At 41.9% G+C, this 23928-nt stretch overlaps 1 protein-coding gene across 1 annotated transcript; it reads left to right on the top strand.

Annotated features, from left to right (window-relative positions):
- Nucleotides 1-4: 4 nt before the first annotated feature.
- alx1 (ALX homeobox 1) lies at nt 5-4334 on the top strand. Its single transcript, XM_030054180.1, has 4 exons — nt 5-194; nt 737-1041; nt 1473-1601; nt 3993-4334. The coding sequence occupies exons 1-4, from the start codon at nt 5-7 to the stop codon at nt 4332-4334; spliced, it is 966 nt and encodes a 321-aa protein (XP_029910040.1).
- The last annotated feature ends 19594 nt before the right edge of the window (nt 4335-23928 follow it).

Raw genomic sequence — 23928 nt, 5'->3', positions numbered from 1 at the left:
TAAGATGATGGAGTACATGGAGGATAAGTTTGCCTTGAAAAGCCAAGCGATTAAGGCCAGCGATTACTACATGGACCAGGTCATGGAGAGCTTGGACAGCGCGCAGTACTTCACCAAGACTTCCCCCAAATGTGTGCAGGCCTTCGGGCTTCAGAGCAGCGACCACCGCTCGTCACCCTGCGGAGACCAAAACGGTGCGTCTGCTTGTTTCGGTAATTCTTCATGCCTCAAGCTGTTAAAATGTGACTGCAGCCTCTCTGCATCTGAAACACGCGAGACGAGAGGCTGTTGCAAAATTATAGAGATCACACGGTCACAACTCTTTTAAACTCTTTTTAAATTAATGTTTCGGATATTTTATTTTTAACATTCCAAGTTATTCTCCCGCAGTCTTGCCTTTTTAATAATTCGGCGTATTCTGTACAAAATTTAGGATACATTTGCATTATACAAACTTACTTTAACGATTTTTTTGCCCCTAGTTTATTTTAGTATAAGGAAATATCAAAGAATTCAAGTTGGCATATAATGAAGAGGAAATAAGTTTTTCTTTTTATCCACTCTAACACAAGTAAGCTGTAGATTAGAAACAACAGTCATTAAAAATTAAAATAGTATAAATTTACAAAAAAAAAAAAAAAAAAAAAACTCAACAATTTCATAGTGCGAAATTCATGCTCATGAAAACAATTTATTGATTTGTGTATTTTTTTTGTAATGATTGTTATTATTATAGCAAATTACGGAGTGCCAAAAACGGAAGAGGAAAACTTGCACTCGGACCTCGGCAGGTCGATGGACAATTGTTGCAATCTGAGGGCGTCCCCGGTGACAAGCGGAGCGGAGAAGACGGATTTGGACGACATGGGGGACAAGTGCGACAGTAACGTGTCCAGCAGCAAGAAGCGGAGACACCGGACTACCTTCACCAGCGCGCAGCTGGAGGAGCTGGAGAAAGTCTTTCAGAAAACTCACTATCCAGATGTGTATGTGCGGGAACAGCTGGCCATGAGGACGGAATTAACAGAGGCCAGAGTGCAGGTACACTCCATCATCATTTCTCTTTTCTATTCTTTTTTTTTTTTTTTTTTTAACGTGCGCTTTTTGTCTCACCTAAATTACAAATGAACGCCATTTTAGAAGAGTAAGTCAGGACAAACCACCATGGGTGAAAGAGTTTTAACAAACTGTAACCTGTCTTTTATTTCATTAAAAAAAAATTGAGGAATTAAACTAACATTTTTGAACCTGCTTATTGTTTTATTTTTTACTTGATAAATGTAGAGGGATTTATTTTTATTTGTCTTACAAAATGTGTATTATATTAGAGGCCTCTTGGGAAGGTAGATGCCATGAGCTTCAATGGGGAAATCACCACACAGTGTATTATTATTTTTTATTTATTAATTTGTAGTATTATTATTATCATCATTATTAATATATTATTATCAATCTGTTTTTTTGTCAATCAGGTGTGGTTTCAAAACAGAAGAGCAAAGTGGAGGAAAAGAGAGCGCTACGGGCAGATCCAGCAAGCCAAAACTCACTTTGCAGCCACCTACGATTTATCAGTGTTACCGAGGACCGACAGCTACACACAGGCGAGTTGTGCTAAACTTTTCTAATAAGTAACATCCCTCCCAAACTACGGTGGATATTAAATTAACCCCAAATAGGCTACGAAAAGCTTTTTGTTTAGGGCATCTCTGTGGGTCGTGCAGAATGGCCAGGGACGGCCATGCTGTCTGATCTGGGTCTGCCTTTAAATTCCTCTCTGTGCAGTGCTTCTTCGCTGTGTATTCAAGAGCAAAATCATGCATTTGCATATATCAGCGGACTGTCATTGCTGCATCCCCAGTCATTTATTATGAAAGTCCTCCTCAGATAAGAGTCTCAACACTGATTAGAGGGCTCCGTGAGGTGTCATGGCTGAATTAATGGCTTAATCTCAAATTTCATGTTCGTTGACCATTTATTTAGCTGGCTGGACAGAGGTCAGCGTGAGACGAGGTGAGACGAGATACGATATGTCAAATTGCTCTTTTGTAGGTGTTCCCCGTTAGAAACTGAGGATAAGCCTCCACCAAAATGCGGCTGCTCAAAATATCAGAAGGCATTTTGCTTTCTCTGCAGCCCGGAAATGTGCTGGCTGACGTCTTCTTGGTGGGGTGTGGTAGTTTCTCAGGCAAACGTTTGATACATTTTGGCTCAGGGAAAGTTGCTCAACGCATCAAAGGCGGAGAGAGAGAATTCCGCCTGTTGAAGTGGTTTGAGACAGACAGAGTCCTGCTATGCCCTGGCCGAAGCCCAGGTTAGAAATTTGCTGGACTGTGTCTTATTTTCCTCTCACATGTTTCTGGTAGACACACTTGGATAACAGCCATGCCCCTTCGTACTGTTGATGCAGATTACTGTCACTAAGTGGCGGATCCTCTTTGTGCTTTCACTTCAGCGTGATTCAGTTCGAAGTGGGTGTTTTTGTCTCTTAAACATCGTGGACTTAAATTGCATTCCTGTGGCGCAGAGCTTGGGTTTGTTTTGTTGAGGATGAGGTTTGGCCGGCATTGTTGCTGCACAGGCAGATGTCTTGAGACCCTGCTTATCGATGGCATATGTTGCCAGGAAGGCATTGTTAGAAAAACGGTTGATTGGCCGGGCTGCCTCTCATGCCACAGCGTGGTTTTTTCCAGCTGTCAAAGTCGACTTTTTATTCTTCACCAAATCATGATTAGCTTGTGGTATTCACGTTCTAGCTTTTGTTCTGTGTTAAGGAGCAGTCTAATGATTGAGACCAGATACCTCTGCAGTTTGCTGAATTTTACGAAAATGCTGTAATCAGTCTTGTCAAATGATTTCTTTCTGAAACAATTTTGGTGCACATTAGAACAAAAGCATTGGAGACTGCAGTAGTTAGAGACATTTTATAGAAACATGCTAATTTAATAGGAAGGAATTAGACATCTCTTTATTTTTTACTTTCCTCAGAGTATCATTTGGAATTGGTGTAGTGAGGAAAGCTTGTGGCGTCTTTTAATAACCTGAAATACAGTTCATTACACTTGTACAGTTAAAAGAACAAATGGATTTCCATACTATTTCAAGCTGACATTTTGATGAAACTTTTAGCAAGTGAATCGCCTCAGAGCGAATCCATTGTTTCGAGTGCGATCAGGCTGCAGCGAGGCGTATTCTTTATGCAAAAGACAGACGTGAGTCCTGTGGTTCCATGGCATTGAGCGGACTGGACTGCTGCTCTTGCCTTGAAAATCAATCACGGAGGGTTCACTGTGTGCTGACCACATGGGCCTCTCCTCTGTGCTATCTATCTTCACTGTCTGCTCTCTGAAAATTTAATAAAATAGCCAACGGAGGGTGCATGACCCACTTAAAATGAAGCAAAAAAAAAATATATATATATATATATGGAAGCTCGTGACTTTGGTATCATAAGGATCCATCTGCTTTCAGAGGTTTGAGCTGCTGAGCACAGTGATAAAAAAAAAAAACAAAAACAAAAAAAAACCCCACCTTTTTTAAAATTTCAGTGTGCATTTTTTTAACCTAATGAATTAAATGTGAATAAACTCTATTTTCAATTGTATTTATAACTCATTTTTGACTGAAGCACACTCAAATGCAATATTTTCCAGGTATCTCTGTGTGTCTCTGTTTATTTTTCCATAGCTTCCTATTAGAGCATAGAATCATGTTCATACTGTGTAGAAAAGAGACTTAAAATTCTGTTTTTATACATGGTACATAATAGATTTCTTTTATACAGATCACAGAGATCTATTACCCAGATTTCCTCTTTAGTTTTTATGTACTGTTTTTATCATTTTTGTGTTGTGTTTAATGTGACCCACCAAGACTTACCTGGCCAGTAAAACTGACTTTGATTCTGCTGGAACATCGTGATCTCAAGCTCCGAGTCATGCACCTTTTTTTCCCCGTCTGCCTCGTCCATTGGTAACGCCCTTTTCCCCCAACAGATCCCCAACAACCTGTGGCCCAGCCCAGCCCCTGGCGGCTCCGTGGTGTCCTCCTGCATGCTGCCCCGAGGCTCCCCTCCCTGCGTCACTTCCTACTCGCACTCTCCCCGTTCGGCCGCCGGTGCCGCCGACCACGGCTACGTGGGCTTCCCCAATCAGCAGAACCAGTTCGGCCACGTCTCCCTCAACAACTTCTTCAGCGCCGACTCCCTCCTCACGCCGGCTCCCAACGGCCACCACGCCTTCGAGACTAAGCCAGAGTTTGAGAGGCGTTCATCCAGCATCGCCGTGCTGCGCATGAAGGCCAAGGAGCACACGGCCAACATATCCTGGGCCATGTGATTGGGGATCCTCTGCAGGTCTGGAAAGTCTTGAAATGTTTCGGGGGGGAAAAAGAATGTGAGCATTTCCAGATTTTGTAACGTTTGGGGATGGCCCAAAGAGTCTGAAATAGTATTGGTAAAAAGCAATTCTTCTCACACGGCACAGATCTAACTATATTTTCTATGGGATTGTAGACTCAGTGTCCCTTCGTATTTGGTGATATTTATTATTATGAAAAAAAAATCATGAGCTACAAGAGTGTTGTGACCAGTTTCTATCATTGTGTCCTGCTGGTGTCAGAATGCATCATATTAAGCACGGACCAAAATGTATAAATTGAATCAAGAAATTGCAGATTTGTGATCTGAAAATGGAAAACGCGTTGGAACCGTGTATTCCTGCGTGATACGTGGCGGCGTACTTATTCCCCAGAGCCGCGGGTCACTCTCTCAGCTCGCATCAGCCACACAAGCCTTATCGTACAATCATTAAAAATGCTGGGACAATCAAGTCGTTTGGGACTCCGTGGCGTCTTCTCAGACTGGGACTATAGATCTAGACCTTCATTTAGCTTGAGCATAGCAATATATTAATGTCTTCCAAATGAAACGTCCAGGGTAATGTCAAGTGTGTTGTTTTACAAAATGTTGTCTTTTCTGGTCAGACCAGGCTTGTGATGAATCCTCATGATCTCTGGTGATAAAGGCTGTAATGTGAATAAGCTTTCCTTTTTTTTTTTTGTTTGTTTTTGGAGGCTGGACAGTCCCCTCAGTATTTTCTCTTCACGAGGACAGTAGGAGGGTTGAAACGGGGGGCGAAACGGGGCAGACTAAAACCTCCTGTGGGATTTGATCCCCAGTAGACGTGGTTCCAGAGGGAGGCGTCCCAACCACTACAGCATTTCTAGGCACTGTGAATAAGCTTTCCCACCTATGCCTTTCAAGTTCCTCCCTCGGCCCAGCTCAGGACTGAATAAGAGCAGGGCTGAGACCAACAGACTTGACATACTAACATGACTATGTGCTTTGCAGCAAAGCTCTGTAATCCCTGTCATCTGCCTCTGTTCTGTGTTACATGGCAGAGGCAGAGGAGGCAGTTTTTCAAGTTGTATTTGTGTTCTGAATTTATCTGGTGAAAGCATAATAAATGAATGTGGCGCTCGTCCAGCATGATTTGACTTTTTTTTTTTTTCCTTTTCGTGTATTCACTTGACGTGCATTCAAGAAAAGCAAAATACTCAACCAAAAACAAATGTCTGTGCAAAGAAGAAAAATCCATGACCGTATCAGATATTTTGTTGCTTGTATCGCTGAGGTAGAGCGGTCTTCATCCAGAAATAATTTTCTTATTATATCACTTTATATCACCCTCTTGATTCTGTATGTTGACGCTCTTGTAGCATGGAAACAGCCGAGTCAAGTGATTAAACATGCTTAATCTCTTTATTCCTCACTAGTAGCCATTTCCATCGGGTACCTACACGTTCCTCCTAAAACATGGAGCCCTTTTTTTTTTTTTTTTAATATTGCACACTGTCATATAATTGGGAGCATGTCCTCTGTTTTTTGTTCTGTTTCACTGCTGACTTCATCATTTTGTTTTGCTCTCTGAGATCACTTTCGGTTGTGGATAGCATCTCAGGGAAACCCTGTCTATAGGAATGGTGGCCTTGATTCAATTAGGATCCTAACTTGTGTCAGATGCCTCGATATGAAAACACGCTTGTTTTCTCAGGGATGCTTCCTGGTTGTTGCCAATCAAAAGTGCAGGCTCACGTACCTCGTGTATCACAACAAAGGCCCTTTGATATGGACCCATGTAGCAACAGAGTGTTTTGGGTCATATTTTAGAGATGAAGCACTGATGCATTTTCAAATGAAAAGATGATGTTTTACTTTTGACCAGCAAATTAATACCACCTCTTTTTTATCCATGTGTATTTAATGTCATAACGCACTAGGGCTTGGACTAACTGTTATTATCAGTATGGATTAATACTGATTTCTGCTGTAATTAATCAATTAATGAATTAAAAATTTAGTAATTTTATAATACAGAGCAGACAAAAACAAGTACACCTTAGCATTTCTGAAGCTGTAAGCTGAAAAAATTTGGGATCTTGAGAAAAAAAAAGTGTGTGAGCAAGGCCAAACCAAATCCATCACATTTGTTATCAGCATTTCTTCGATTAGCCTGTAACATGCACCTTTCATACTTACATTCTTTATTATATATTTTTAGCGCATACTGGTCACAAATCTCTATAAATTCTGAGAGATTACATGTTCAAAAGTTGCTAATAGTCCATGTTAAAAGCTCCAAGGCTTTAACCACACAGCTCAAGTTGGTCTAACAACTCGTTATAGCATCTGATAAAACTGAACCTCGGCTAATGAAGAGCCAACCATGAGTGTACGTAGCGGAACGTTAGGGCATGCATATATGCATGTACACGCACACACACACAGGCATTTTTGCCCATTTGCGTCATAAGCAAGTGCAATGAGCCCCTTGACCACCAGGGGGCTGCCAGGGGTGGTGTTTTTTCCCCCCCATAGCGAAGGGGCCCCCTTAACCCCCTGAAACCCAGATACTGCTGGCAGGATTGAAAGTCATGTTATCTTTAAAAAATTGCCAAAATGACACCATTTATCAAAGCCATAAACTATAAAAACAAACAGACAAACAAACAAACAAACAAACAAACAAATTATCATCAGTTTTTCAAATTTCCAAGATAGGAAGGAAAAATAGCTGCATCTTAGGATAAAACAGTGATACCTGTAGAAGACATGAGATTCTGCACTCATCAGTGCAGCTAGAGAGCCCCGTGTGACTCGGCAGCGTGGCTCGGCGGTGATGCACGGCGGAGCAAATCATCGCCATGTTTTCAGACGGATTCAGCGAGACGATGAAGACTCAGCTCCCGACAGCTTTACAAGCGAGGCAGAGGAGGATTCTGAAGAAGGCAAAGGTGACGTGAGTATGTTTCATCATATTATCATGCGATATACCTAAAATACACGTTATAAAACCATTGTATTTTTATGGATGCCTTTGTGCCATTGTCATCAAGCTGCTCTATGTTAGGGTATGTATAAAAGTTATGTAATTTGTTGCAGTAATGTGGATGGATAATGCATATAGGATTTTGCATGCATGCATGATTTTACATTGTGCTTCAGCTGCATATTTTTGTGTTTTCACAATCAAATATTGTGTATTTTACTTTCACTGCTATTCCTTGACAATGTTTGACTTGTCTTCAGCCTGTTGTAGAGGCAGATGGAGATCGGGCAGATTTGCATGCCGTGAACACACAGCACCACCACGGGCTTGTGGACGCAAAATCTGAAAAACAAGTTCTGTCTCACTTTTTCGCTGCAGTGGCTCTGTGACACTGTGAGTTCTGTCTCAGCAAGCGCCTCTACGTCATCGCTGCAGTCAGAGCCTGAGCAGACACACTGACATGGTTCTATGCAAAAAAACCAAAAAAAAAAAAAAACCCCAAAAAACAAACAAACAAAAAAGAAAACACTAAAAAACTAACTAAACTAAAAAAAAAACAACTAACTAACTAAAAATAAATAAATAAAAAAAAAAAAACTCATATAATTGCAGAAAGTGTGATGTTGTACTGTGCCTTTTACCAAATGGCAGGACTGTGGTAAAATGTCTTTTTCCATTAGAAGTGCAGTGTACATGCTTGTAAATAGTTCAAAACATTGAAATTGAAAAAAATTTAAATATTTCAATATGTAAAGCATGCATTTTGTAAAATAAATTAGCAGTATAATTCAATTTGTGTATTTTTTTTTGGTTTTGTTTTTATTTAATTATTTGTGGCATTATATCGGTGTTAGGCTGCACAAAAGACATTCATGAGCGTCTCACTGCTTCTGACCCTGATGCTGTTGTGATTGCTCTGTTTGTTAATTAAAAGCTTTGGTGATGATAAGTATGCCTCGTCATTCATTTTCACTCAGGGATATGAGAATGACAGTGGGTTGGGTTTGGGAGGGGGCCCACTGTAAGATGTCGCTTAGGGCCCCAAAATGTTCAGAAATGGCCCTACACACACACACACACACACACACACACCTCTCCCTCCCTGGGTTAAAGATCCGCTTTGTCATTCAAACACAAACAGAACAGTAGCTCAACTCTGGAAAACCACAACATGACTTTTAAGAATTTCTTCCTTTTAAAACTAATTAGCAGAAGCTCTGAGAAAGAATCAGCGATACATTAAAAAAAAAAAAAATTCAAGGGTGTAGACGTTTGTAAAGATGATCTTCATGGCATTTCTACCTCATCCGCTGTCATGTTTGTGTAATGGGGCTGTTTTTCTCCCTAATGCATGATGCACTCAAACAGGCGTCCCCGAGTGGGGCCTTGTATGCCCAAACACTGTGTGAACATCTATCAGGTGAGCCCTGGGGATATTTCTGTGTCTGCTCCCCGCTGCTCTCCACCACTCCTCCTCAGCTGCTTCTATCCATCCTCTGCACTCTACCATTCCTCTGTCCCTCGAACTGGTCCAAGCAGCTACAAGATCAATCATAACTTTATAAAAAAAATGGTTCACAGCCAACAAAAACCAATGAAACAGCTGACCAGTAAGACTGTGAACCTGATTGGTTTTACACTGAGTTAACTTCATGCCCCATAAAACATTGCTTAGTTTGCACCCGCCATCTGAGGTTGCATTTTGTCCTTATTCATTGTGGTGATTTCTGATTTACTCGAGTGTTTTATATTATGCATTACATACATTATACACCCGTTCCGACTGGGTGATTTGATTGGACAGGAGGCGTTCCATGAGAGCTGATATTCAGTAAAGCAACACGCTGATGTTTAACTACATGCATTACTCTGCTTTCAAAGTGTTTGGTAATAACTGTTAATAACATTATCCGCGGTCATCTGTATCGAAACAAACTTTTCCCTGAGACAGCAAAAGGATGGACACATTTCCAAATACAACACTGGAGTTAAATAATGACTAGCCCTCAGAGAAAGACGAGGGCGAGGAGAGAAACCGGATATGTCGGCTCCCTGCGTTTCCTCCCAGGCTATTGGTCAGGGCAATGTTTAAGATTATAATATATAGATTATAATATGAAGCAGAGAAAAACCAGTAAACCTTAGCTTTGTTGTCCAAAAAGTTGCCCTCAAGTTCCATGTGCAGATACTATGCTGGAAACGGAAAATGTTTATGTTCAATTCAATTTAAGCTAGAATTGTGATGAAACTATTTTTGTGGCCGAGCCAAAAATTACTTAAATACGTAAATTCTAATCTGCTGTTGCTAACCACAGTTAACCAATAAACCACCAATAAATCCCACTCTTGATTTTGCTTATTATATCATTCAAGTTTGATGGTTTTATAGTTACTAAAGTTTGATTATTGTTGTGTTTATCAGTCAAGCCAGCGAACCGCACCCCAAAACAACTCCCAACTTCAGTGCAGTTAACATCCCCAGGGCAACAGTGACATCTAATTGTCGGACATAGTTTTTGGATCATGGGTGGTGTAAATACCTGAAAATGAATTTGGGAATAAAACATGTTGTGTCTTACAAAATTAAGATCAGGCAGCTGGCCTCTGCAGAAGCACAGATGGCACTGTTTCACTTTGCAAGCAGCCATTTTACTGTGAAAAACTGTATACACTATTGCTTATTGTGGAAGTGAGGGCCAGTGGAAAGGGCTACAATAAGAGAGGAGTTAACTGATATTATGAGGCCTGGTGCTCTCGCTCCAAACTGAAAATCACACAGTGTAGCTTTGCTAAGTTATTTAGGTTAACTAGTTAGCCAAGTTGACCTCCCAGCTTCCAACTTGCAGGACTAGCCGTGTTGACTTTGATAGGTTTTGTTTTGTTTTCCCTTATTTCCCTGCTGTGCCACTTCCTTTTGTCTGTAAAAAAACAATAACAATTGTTGTAGGTCATGAATGCCACTGTTATGGATGAGTGATAAAATAATTCATCAGCAGTCCTTATCCAATTCATATTTTGACCCGAGTTGCTTCCGTTCAAGTTGGCCAGTTCAGTAACTTGAACTCTGGAAAAAAGGTTCCTTCTCTCTGCCCGTTGAGCACTCAAGTCAACCAAAGAGGTTATTTTTACCTCCAGAGCAAACCTCTGAGAAATGTTTGCACAACTAAAAACCCCCGTCTGCCTTTGTATCCAACATCTATCCTCCACCATTGATGGCGCCTCCTCCAGTCCCTCTCATCCTCTCATCTCCATCTCCTCTGCATGGTCATGATCATCGCGGGGACGGGACGTCCCGAGATGGATGATCATTCAGCCAAGCCTGCACATATGTGGACAAATGTGTGTGTGTGTGATAGAGAAAGGGAGGGAGAGAGAGAGAGAGCTCCTGCAGACCAGATCCATCAACAGTTCCAATGGGTTTGACCCTCCCAGGTTAACCACAGCCATTAATATAAGAGCTTCCCTCCCCCGCCTCCCTCCTTCCCGCACTACCTCACACGGGGGAGGACAGGACTGTGTTTGTATATATACATATGTGTGTGCCTGCGTGTGTGTGTGCACTTGCGTGTGTGAAGGGTCTCTGTGCAACACATGCAAACACACACACACACTGCTGTTGACATGAAGAAAAAGGGCTAGATCAAATGCTGCGGCGGCGGGGGGCTGAAAAATGGAGTTGGCGGTCACGTATGTTCCACAGCAGAGATCTACACTTGCTGTCTGCCCTCTGTTGTTATTGTAATCACTCAACACTAATGTTCTACCTCTTTTCCTCTGGAGGAGACACACCAGCTCACCATCACTGAGCTATCTCTCCATATCTTTTTTTTTTTGTGCGTTTGAACAAACTGAGTTATTTCTCACGAGCTCGCTCCTCAGCTCATTCTAACATTGTTATTCCATTTAAAAAAATAATAAAAAAAAACTGCTTTTCTTCAGAGGTCATTTGATTAGATTTCCCCTCTTGTCCGACCGCAGTTATGGACTTAAAGGGGAACGCCATCAACTGAAAATTTATACATGCAATTCCTGCAACATACTAGGATTTTAGGTTTAATCAGGTAGCGGCAGGCAAAAAATAAAATAAAATAAAATAAAATAAAATAAAATAAAATAAAGATAGCAAGAAAGAAAGAATTGAAAATCTGGAGCTGCCTCACTGCCAGTGATTTTAAGACTGAACTCTTATGATATATTATATATTTTGCTGTGATGACCATTGCATCAGCCTCCGCATTTTTATGCTGGAAAGTTCACAGCCACTTATTCCTGATCTTTATACTGCTTTGACTTTTGATTTTGAACTGTTTGCACTGGTATGATGTCCTAGGATATGGGAACGGGAAAGACACTTCCTCTCTCATTTTTAGCTGTGGAGGGCACTGAACATTTTCTAACCCCAAACATGACATGCTGTATTTTCCTGCTGAAATGCGGCTACATTGCCCTTTAAACCCCTCTAGTGGTCTGATGCAGTGTTGATGCAGCGTGGCACCTCTCAGGCAGGTTACCACAGGCTGTGTGAACATGAAATCTACATTTCAGGGATTTTGACAGGAATGTTATTTTTGTCTCCGATGCCCATGCAATCTTAAAATTACAACAAAGAGCACAGCAATGATGGTTGCACTGGTGTCTAATCCGATAGATTCTGTGCATCGGTGAATCTGAAATTCTGTGGAGTGTCTTTACAGCATGTGAAGAGTACATGTGCACACATTTAGCTCACACACACACATACACTGGGCTCATAACCTGAGATTTAGTGGCTTTATTGTGTTCATATTTTTACGTTTTACTGTTTGAGCCTGTTCTATTGCCATGCCTACACATTTTTTCCCCCAGGTTTTCTCACAGTAATGATTTTGTCCTCACGGTTTTTAAGATCTTTTATCATCATTATGAGACCTTTTCACATTATTGTAAAGAAAGGGTCACAAGGCTGAGGCTGGTGTCCGATTCACAGCTTCTTTTTCACAAGGTAAGGAAAAATTTAAGAGGAAACCTAAACCAGTTTCAAACCCTGTAAAACATGTCAGTACCCATGTTTTTCACTTCACCTATTGGTTTTTCTCCATCGCATCAGGAGCCAGAAAGGCGCTGTGAGCAAATTCACAGCGTGTCTCCAGTTGATGGAGGCTGTTCAGGGGTTAAACATTTTTGGGCCAGGCATGCTACAACCCTTTTGAGTCAAAGGGATCTTCTGCTCTCCAAGGAAAGAGACTTGGTCCCAAATCAGATTTCATGCTAACTTATAGGCTGGATTTTTATTTGCTCATCAACTCTGTCAAAGTTATGCAATTTGGTTCTGCTGACAATGTAAGTTTGTGACATCATACGCAAGGTTACATCATTTTAGACGCCATGGGTTACACATCAGTTGTTTGCACGTGTTTCACAGGGTTAGCCACAGATTCGGTGTTACCCTTTAGTTGAATTTACTGAACTTGAAGCTAGAAAGTTGTAAGTCGGAAATCAGCTTCAGCTTTGTGAAAAATTCACATAAAAAACAACATCTTGTAATTGCAAAAACATGATACGGACTTAAAAAGAAAAGATCCTATATCTCGTAATGACAAGAATAGATCACCTAAAACAAAAAAGCTCTTAATCATGAGAAACAATCTCATAATTATGTGAAAATGTGATATTGTTTGGAGAAAACCAACCATTCATCTTTATAAGATGAATGTAATACACTTCCATAATGTTTGTGGTCTAGAAGCCAAAAAACCATCAGCTGAACGCGGTAAACATAATTTGATATTTCCTTGCATGATTGTGAGCATCTACAAACCCTGGCCAAAAGTCACGGTGGGACATCTCGCAAATTGAGATATCACAATTCCAAATTTCGAAAGCGCCATCACTTGATAGCAGCTTGGCTTTTCAAGTGGCTTTATTACCATGTCCGCTTACTCTTTCTTTTTCCTTTTTTTTTTTTGTTCCTAGTATGAACCCGGTGGATCTGACATTGTTGTCAAAGTCCCTCCACATTTACAAGTGCCTAATAGCTCTGAGGAGTTGGGGTGAGCAGCCAAAAAAAAAAGGCCTTTCAGGAGGTCCCTTATTCTCAGTGCAGGGAGAAAGCGGTCCACAACGGGCCCGGGGCGGCCAACATGAGGCTATTAGAGGCCTGCGGCAGGATGCCTCGTAAATCCAATTAGGAAGAGCTGGGACTGGAGCTCGACTCTCTACTCCTGCCTGTCAGTCAGCGGAGGTTAAAGCAGGTGTCCAGTTACCAGAGATGTCAGATTGGAATATGAGGAAAAAGAGAGAATAAGTCTGTGTGTGCATCTGCATGTGTGTGTGTGTGAAAGATACAGACTGAGCTTGTATGTGTGGATGACATGCAAGTATATCGGCATGAAAAAGCAACACTGAGGTTTTGTGTGCATGTAAGTGAAATCTGCCTTAAAGCCCTGCTGTTTGCACAAGTCTGTATGAACGTAACCGGTGTGTATTCACATGCACGCTGTTTGTTCGCTTGTATGTGCTGTGCGTGTGTGTCTGTGCGGTGAATTTGTGTTACTAAACATGTATGTGCACCGGCAGCACTGCTGTGGGAAGACTGCGGGTCACGTCCCCTGCTAAATGTAGTCCAATCCACCGTGACCAATGGAGAATCTGGCCGACTGTCGGCCACTCGGTGATGTCATCTCCCGAGTGTGTATGAGCTTTGACTGACATCACCGGACGCTGCCACTCATTTGGGGTGTCCTCGAGCGAGAGAGCAGCCGCCGTTTGTGCCGCAGACGAGTAAGTAAGTAATTGAGGAGAGTGACCATGTTTGGTGCTGTGGTGTTTCTGCGCGGCCCTTCCCACAGATCACCTGCCAGTCAAACTGAGTCTTTCTTTGGTTTTTCTGTCGATGACGTGGGACTTTTTGTGATCACTGCTCACAGAGTCGTGCACGGGTCCAGTTTTTCAAACCCACAGCCGACCCGGACCCACAGAAGTCAATAATGCACTCGATCCGTAACCTGCAGTTTTCTCTAAATCAATTCTTGACCCGTTAATGCCAGCTCTGCAACCTGACCTGTACCTGCTACCACACTCTGTTTAACAGGGGGTTTATTTTTAACTTCAGTCTGGCAAAGCAGTGCAGCCACTGACCACATTATTTTATACTGACACCGGATTTCTCCCGTACATCCGACTTGGATTTCAAAGATGGATGTGTGGCCTGTCGGTCTGTAACTTCTCTTTTTCCTTGTTCTTTCATTTTTTTTCTTGATTGGAATCTAAGCAAGTTAGTGTATCACAATGTAAAATATCATAGGCGATTAAAACCGGGGATGTTTAACACTGGAATTTATAAAATAATGCTGCTCTAGATGACAATAAAAAGACAGCAACGTTGAACATTATGTTTGCTTTTTTTCCGGCTGCTTTTTCTTGCATTTTTATTTCAACTGCACCCCGTTGGCATTTAATTAAATCTTTCCTATGCCCATACCTGTAAATTAACATAAAATAAATGAATATAAATTTCAACTGTTACCCATTGGGCACAGAGCCCTGGTGCAGGACTCTACCTGCTCATGCAACTACACAGCTCTTCTTCTGTTTCTTCCAAACAAACTGCTGCTGCTGTTGGAAATCCCATCGCTTCTTGCATGACACATTTGACCCAGGAAAGCCCTATCAGACATCAAGTGTTTAGGACAGCGAATGTGAAAGCTGGCATGGACCGGCTATAAATATGATTGCATTTTCGAACGTGCTCCCCAAGCCTTGAGCGTCCACATTCTGCTCGACAAGAACTTGCAGGACGTCCAGTCGAAACAGTGCATGAGCTGAAAAGAGTTTGTCTGTCACCAAAGCTGTTGTGGCTTTGTTCCGCCGTGCCAATATTTTGAAAATGGTTGAAAAATATGTGCTTTTCCTGGATACTGAAGTCACATAGGTCTCGTCAATCATCGTGTTGAAGGTGTGAGAAGATGACAAAATAACACTTTTTTGATGAGCTGCTGGTGTAACTGCTTCCACCTCTGCAGCTAACCCAGAACACAGCAGTTAATCTTGTAACTAAAACAGAGGATGGATTATATAACTTCCATTATTGTGACACTGCGTTCCATTTTACACAGACACTTGTCCTCAGTGCTGCTTCTGCACTTTTCTTGTGTAGAATCTGTGCAGTAGGCAGAGGGAGCTCCATCTTAAGGCATGCCAGACATAATTCACAGTTGCCATTGCTTACGGCATCCCGCTCAATTTGAAACTCCCATCAGCTATCAAGTGGACAAATGGCATCCTTGTCGGAGCGTAATCCGTCATTAAATGCTCAGTGGCATCGCATTATTCAGGTCATTTTTGTATTTCTTCAAAATAATGTGTGTGGGGGGGGAAAGGGAACGGGCTCCCATTTTAATCATGGCGGTAAAGTGGATTTCTAAATAAAACCGTGCTGATGGAAAAACAGCTCCGGGTGAAGTGACATGAAATGACTGTGGCTCCTCGAAAATGGGATTTCAACACATTCTCAGTCGTCTTTCGGCGGCGCTGAAATGAACCTGAACAAAACCTCCTCTCTGTCTCTCTGTAGTGCTCTCCTGCTCGCTTTCCATCTTTCACTCACATGGACACAAGTACTCTCTCTCTGTCTCTCTCTCGCATACGCTGCACACACACGACTCCCCTCTCCACTCTCCCTCCACCATTTTCTCTTCATCAGCTCTGACAGACATCTCAGCGGGGTTTCACGCCTCAGGCTGAGTACGTTTTTTACTTTAACCTGCTGTGTCAGAAGGCCGGCTGTCCTGACACTTATGGGCATTCAGGAGGGTTAACATGGGGGCACGCCGCACGGCTTCAGACGCCACTTAGCAACCCAGACACGTTTTTCAGATCGGAAAAAAAAAAAATCGTCCATGTCCGAGCCAGTTGCTCTGAATGCTCTCACACGGCTACATGTCTATAATATTAAATGCTTTTCAGTGGTTACTTTGCAATGTTCCCTTAATCTGTATTGTTCCCTTAATCTGTATTGTTCCCTTAATCTGGCGAATTCCACTGCAGTTACTTAATTCCATACATTTCCCAGAATGCCATTTGACAGTCCGCACAGAACGTGTGTGAGCTTGTGAATTAGAAACAGCAATAATAAGTTGAAGCCAAATGTTTTTTTTTTTTTCTTTTTTTTTTTTCTTTTTGCGATGAGTCACCTCGCCTACTGAAAACCCAATGTGTCTTGTGGCTGCATTGCATTCTGGTCTACTGAGGCAGCTGTCATTGGATGAGTTGGTATCTCTGCCAAATCCATAGGAGAAGATTACTGTGGATTTCTAAAAGAAAGTTGTGTTAATGTTGACTGGGTTGTGGCGTTGGAGATTTCTGAACATGGCATCAAGTCATCTGCTTTTTACGAGTTATCGACAAGAATTAGAAAAATACATCGCAAAATAACAGAAATTAAAAGCACCAGCTAATAGCCATTGTTTAAAAATGTTAACAGGGGTTAACAAGAGATATTCAAGCATGACTCAGCACAAAATCTGCAGCGCTCTTATGTGCGATTTATGTAAGCACAAGTTCTGAGACTGGTGATTAGTAAGAGCTTGAGAAAAATGTTTGAGGGGAAAACCAAAAAACAGCACATCATCAATATGACTTTGAGGGGGAAATGACTCTGCTGACTGCAGCGTCACTGTAGCCAATGAGAGAGTAGGACTGCTGGCCAATGAACAGGTCGGAGGCAGGTCTTCAAATGGGTGAACGCACACAGTTGCTGGTGCGTCACAGAATTTTTTTGGAAGTGGTTTATGTAGCACTGCTCTGGGCACTTCTGTAGATTTTTCCTGCTGTTTGCCAAAGTCTCTCATCACCTGCATGCCAGAAGAGATAGATTCATTTTTTTTGGAGATTTCATTGTCTGTGATGCATGCAATCGAAACTTTTGACATTCTGACATTCAAGACATGCTGGGGTGAATAAATGACACAAAATATGAAGCCGTTGGGTGAAATATTCCTTTAAAGATGCACACAGTGTTTCAAGCACACACACCTCCTTAGTAACATGAGTGCCATCAACATTCACTGACACTATTCTGACAGAATCTGAGTTGTGGAGTTGTTGTTTTTTTTTCTAAGACACACACACACACACACACACACACACACACACACAGCCACACATGTAGCAGCACGATGAGCACAGTGACTCATCTGGCGGTGGACAGGCGTCACGTTGGCTCTGACAGCCGCTTCACTCATGAATAGTCAGATGAGGCAGAGCTCCTGCAGGATAATGATGTTTACACAGGCTGAAATTAGCCATCAATTAACAGCTAACAAACAAACACAGTAATCAAGCTACACTGACGTCCGTGTTCAAGGTCAAGCCATTCTGCCAGATCAGTGGGCCCGCTTTCCATAAAGCATTTCAGCGCGATAAACATCTCTGGCCATTGGACGGCGGCAGAAGAGAGGATTTTAGTCCTAACATGCTTCTGGGGAAGTGGACTCTGATCTGTTTCCAAAATTATTAGCAAAAGCTAATAATTTTGGAAACGAGCCCGAATGCAAATGGATCCACAGGGCACTTGATGTTGGAGGCTTGCTGCTCCTGAAGTGCAAACCACAAAGCTTCAAAGCTTGTTTTGAGTATGGCTTCTGCCTTTTACTGCAATTTAATGCCTTATGGCCACGGTGTTGATTTCACTGACCAATGCCAACACTCTTCATAATAATTAGTCTAAATATCTAGTTTGGGACAACACGACACAGCTACACCAAACTAGCTAGTCCCATTACATTTTGGAAAATGAGCACAAACTCTAAAGTGCAGATTATGTGTTAAGGAAACACCATGGTCCTCCACTAAAGGCTTATGTGGCAGTCACACAAATTGGACTCAGTATTTTCATCTGAACATGCTGGAAAATAAGAGTTCAGTCAAGTAAACAACTTTAAGATTGGATTCAGGATTATGTTTTGCAACTAAAACATTGGTTAAGGTTAGGCGACAACAACAATTGGCTAAGGTTGGGGGTGACTTTGGTAAACTTAACTTCTACTTTCAAGCTAGTAGGGCTGTAGTCAACCAATAAAATCTCGACTGAATGAAAATCTCTTCAACCAATCAGTGAGTTGATGGAGAAGAAACAGGACGTCTGCACGTTCAAATGTGCGCCGACCAATTGCCAGAAAACCACACCCTTATAGACTACTTCCTGTGATAAAGCCTATTTCTCTCACTTTTGGTACACTTTTCAAATTTTGGGCATTCAAAAAGTTTAGGAGACCACAGATGTGTTGAAAATGACGTTTCTGAAGGCAAGGAACTAACAGAATGAATAGTTCCACACATCCACACACACACACACACACACACACACATAACCTGAAATACGCTGGAAATACTTAGACACCTCTCTTTGAATCAGTGTCCTGCTGGCTCCGCCGCAGGCTTTTTCTCTACAGTCTGCTCAGTTACTCACCTTTCTACTTCCTCATAGATCTTCTCTCCTCATTGTGCGCGCAGCCCGCCCCGAAACTCAAGGGAAAACTGTAAATCATTGTGGATGTGTACTCAGGTAGACAAATATACACTCAGGGATGCTGTCATCATGGAGTGGGACCTTTATTTGAGCCAAATAGCTTTTCAACATGTCCATAAAAAAACATCTGTTTTTTTGCTTTGAGGTTTTATGGTCAAGGCAAACCAAAAACACTAAATGGTAGCAATTCTAATCTACTTATAGCAGTAAATTTCACCGTAGAGGGGGTATAATCATCGATTTCTGTGCCATGGCTGGAAAGCAGTACTCTGCCTTGTGATTTAAGTTTTCTGCGCACATTAACCAATTAAAGGGGCAATAAGTAAGGCTTTTATGGTCTCCATAGCACAAAATTACCACAATATATCAGCAGCACGTTGATAAGGTTGCTGATCAATAATAATGACTCAACAGTTGCTTGACTATGTGCTGAGATTCCTGGCTTTCAAAATTTGTGTTGTGGTCTGTACTTTGTTTTTGGAGCAAAAACTCTGACCCTAATCCTAACCCGTTACCTAACCCCAAGCCCAAGCCCACTGGAATTTCTTTACATTACCAGTCCAGTTTTGGTTTAGCAGTCTTTTCTTTTGGCAAAATGAGAGGCATGAGAGAGATGAGACGCTGCTGAGTGACAATCCTCTCAGGAAATGCATCAGTGTAGCTCAAACTAATTGCATTATGGGAAATTCCTGACGCTACTTTTGGCTTTAACAGCATTTTATCAGACTGAGGCTGTTTCTTGCTTGGAAATTATTCTAAAATTAGTTTTGCATCTATTTTGAGGCGGAGGTTGTTTGTGAATATTTTCAGTGTCTTTGTGACCATAAGCCTACCTTAAAACATCCAGACTTTGCCACAGAAAACTGCCTTTGCAGCTGCATGACTTTGTAACTTTGCTCTTCATAGCTAAAATGGCAGCCGGCACTAATGGACTGGATTGCAAGTTTGAAGTATTTCATTTTACTTCATTTGCTAACTCATCCAAACAAACAACCCATATTTGTGGTATGAGGGCACCGACGCTGAACAAAAAGCTGCAATTGTGTTGCTGAAAGTGAGCAAACATACTGGGATGCATACTGCTAGCTTTTTAGCATATTTGTGCATAATTTTGTAAGGAGAAGCTAGATTGTTTCTGTTTTGTAAGTCAGTGCACTATAACTTTTCACTGCTATAATCACTTTAATCATGCCTGTAGTTCCTCAAGGGATGCTCACTGGCCCACTTGTTTTCTGGCTTCAGATCTACTGGTTGGAGCACAACCAGAAGGTTTTGCAAGTCAAACGAAAATGAACTCGGAAGAGATTGTTGGTGAGTCTGATTTTCTCTGGATGGAACTGTCACTCGCTGCTTCTTTGTAGACAGTTTGCATTTGTCGTTCCCGGTGCATCGAGAAGATTTCCTGCAAGAGTCTAAAACTCCTTTGTATTGCAGCTCACATTTTTGAATAAGCATATATGTCTGGTGTATTATTATTATTATTTTTTTAATAAAAATCTTGCCTCTGGGAGCCTTCACTCACTTCTCCAGCTGAAACATATACTGGAGGGGACACCCATACACCCATATCCTTGCTCTCCAGTGATGGAATAGGAGAGTTTAAAGAGCTCCTGCAGTTTGGAAGTGCTAAAGCAGCTAGCATTGATCTGTGTACTGGAGGTGTCTCTGCCTCCAGGCCCGGGCTCACAGTCCCAGCAGGGAGGAGCTGTGTATGGGAGAAGATTAGCACTCCCTGATCCTGTTCTAATGAGACTGCTTGGGAACAAATGACTCATATTACCACTGGTGCTGGGACAGTCCCCCCCCACCCCCCCAAACCCATCTTGTAACATGCGATCTGATGCTGAGGCGCTGCCTGAGCATCTTAAATATGAGGATCAGAAGATTGACAGTCAGATGATACCTTAAAATCAATGATAAGTGTGTCATATTAAAATAGCTCTAACATACTGTAATCACATATTCACTGGCCTTCACAAGAGAAAATCACACCCGTCATATATGTTTCACTTTTGACACGGTTGTTATGAAGTTTCCATAAGCTGTACAGTTGTCCCAGGAAGATATTCAGCACCTGCATGTTTGGACATTACGTATTATCATATTATGTAGAGAATATAGTGCTTTTAATGATATGCTTATAATGTGGTCAAGATGACCGATAAGGTTGTCTGAGGAACATTACACCAAAACTTTGCTCTGACTTGTGACTTGCCAAGAATTTTGAATTCTGGGAGCAGTAAATCCATAAGAAAGCTGTGATGAAAATCAATAGGACTCAATTAATTTTCTGTGCTATATCATCCCTACACGTAATGAATAGAGATGTGATGAAATCTAGGATATAGTCAAGAAAAAAAAAAAAAAAAAAACAGCAGTAACATATATCTTTGTGGAGAAAAATACCATAAACGTGTGTTGTCCCAAACTAAATACACATATATTCTACAGGTGTCACATCCACTTTAAGAAAAAAAAAAGAAGTATAAAAGAAAGATTTTATAAAAGCAATCCAGGATATGAAAAGCTACATTTTTCAACAGTAGAAAACAGGCCACAGAGAGACGGTATTCATCGTGTCGTAATCCTGTTGTCTCCACAAAGATGGATGCCTCCACCACATGAAAGCTGACAGGGGGGAGATGGCTCTAGCTGTGCCGTGGCCAAACCAAACTGAAGCCCGACTCCCCGGCAGCCCCTCAGTGGCCCATATATCTGACACAACTCTGTTTGGCTTACACCTCCAGGTAGTTCATATACGCTATAAATATACACGGGAGCACATGCAGAGGGGGGCCTACTGAGAGAGGGCTGTGATCCTTGGATGAAGGTATAATCTAATTTCTGACTTGTGGAGGAAAAGCAACTTTGTGTAGATTCATGATTTGCTCAGTTTAAGATAAATTAATGGGAATATGGCCCGCATGTATACATCAAATTACACTAATGGGACAGTAGAATTTTTATGATACCGCTGAGTAGACTGACAAAGCTACTAAAGTAAGAAAGTGTGGCTATATGCAGTGCAGATTAATCTGGTATAGTGATGACGCATGGTTTTAACTGAGGGCTTTTCTACATAAATCTAAAAAGAAGGTCTTCTGAATGGTTCCACTAGATGGCAGCATAGGATCAATACCATCTCCCTGGGTAACAAAGCACAGATGTGCATGTGCATACACCTAAGGACGCACAGATTGTTAATGTGTAACACTGAAGGAAACTTAAAATAAATGCAAATGTAAACAAATGATGCGACTGGAAAATTCTGGAAAACACTGTTAAATGTTACCCAGGCCTATGTGCTATCACAACGAGCACACACACACACACACACACACACACACAGCTAGAGGAATGGGTATCACCAATGAAGTGTTGAACGCCATCTGCTGGTTAAGGAGTGACATAACCATCACCACTGTGATCCAAATCAATCATAAGGTTTATGTTGTTTTGGAGGATTTATAGAGCATCTTTGCCCAGATTTTCCAGGTACTTTTGTGTTGGAAAGCCACCTCTCTATGGACCCCAGGCAGATCAATGGTAAGTCTAAAATTACACTCACTGAGGAACTTCTTTATATGCTGCCACTTGAAGAAATTACACAAAACAACCAACCCAATCAGCTAAGCTTCCATCTAAAGTTCCGGTGCAATTTTGTTTGAAAGCATAAACATCGTAAATGCCGGGCGCAGTACTGTACCATCTGGAGAGACAGTGTAGTCTGCGGCCGGGGAGCACAGAGCCTCCTCTGTGGCTTGTTCTGTGGGTGTGACATTTATCTGACTGCAGCTCCCAAGTGGCTCTAAAGCCACTTAAGGACATGGGGGCACCAGCTGGGACCGACTGCTCGAACGCTGCACTCTCACCTTTTTCATCAGTGAAGATGAAAGAGATGGCTGAGGTAGCCTGGACCAGCCAAGCACCGGTGTGTTTACAACCCTCCCTGCTGCTGAGACGAAGCCCCCTGGCTGCAGGTCCGAAGGTGTTCCTACTAGACCTGAGCCAAATGCTATTTTTATTATTTCTAGTATTTCTATTTTTCTAAGTATTAAGCCTTTATTTGAATCGGTAGGTCCCTTGAGTGTAAAAAGAGGCACACATTAACCCAGATCATGAAACCACACCTCAAAATCTAGAGAAACTTCATTCACGTCTATGGAGACAGATGTATTGTATGTCCAAGGGCATTATTTACGAAGCTACGACTGGCCGGTTGGCGTTTAGGGGGCGGGATTTAGGATGGTCAATTGATTTCCTCGATTACATGGACTGTTACCATGGCTTTGAAATTGCCGGGACCACACTGTGAAGATGTACTCATCCTCCACTGGAGGCCAGAGGTCAGGACCAGCTACAGAACAGCAAGCATTTCTGTGACCTTGCTCAAGGGCACTTCAGCATGGCAGATGCATTTCCTGACATGGGGGCTTTGATCGGTGTCGTTCTGGTGAAGGAAGGCGTTCCTTTTCACCACCTTACCCTGCTCCATCACCAAACCCTTGGCTGACTTAGTGTGATGCTCTACCAATCCTTTGCAGGGTTGTGAAAAATAAGTAAAAATGGGTGATGTTTGAGGGAAAAATCAAATGCAGAAGGCACTGGAGATGTCACATTTTTATACTGCAAATATTTTATCTTCAGCCTAAAATCCAAGACAAAGGAAAAGTGTAGAAAATTTCAAAATTCATAGTTTTCATCACTGGATTTTACCAGTGATAAGACAAAACTAGTTTTTATTATCAGCCAAGAATGCCGCAGATGTTTTGTGTTTTGTTTGTTTTTTTAACAAGCCTCAGGACTGTTTCTCATTTCCCAAAATGCCTCCTGCCTCTCTCCTTCATGGCCTGGAAACTGACATTTGCCTCATATCTTGCTGACCGTCCCATTGTCACAGGAAATGTAGCAGCTTTGTCAGAAAGCTGCTATGATGGAGTGTATTTCTGTAGGTTGTTCTGAGTTGTTTTGGTAGTACTGGAGTTTTTCCCCACAAGAATCACCTTGCTCGTTAGGAGCAAGTGGATGCACCTGTGGTGTCCACTCCCAGCTGAAGGTCTGATTAATCAGCGGGGCTGGGCGGATATATAAGGAGCA

This window comes from Myripristis murdjan, chromosome 6 (assembly GCF_902150065.1).
Source record: "Myripristis murdjan chromosome 6, fMyrMur1.1, whole genome shotgun sequence".
Taxonomy (NCBI): domain Eukaryota; kingdom Metazoa; phylum Chordata; class Actinopteri; order Holocentriformes; family Holocentridae; genus Myripristis; species Myripristis murdjan.
The sequence above is the reverse complement of the archived record's forward strand: the minus strand, read 5'-3'. Positions and strand labels throughout refer to the sequence as shown.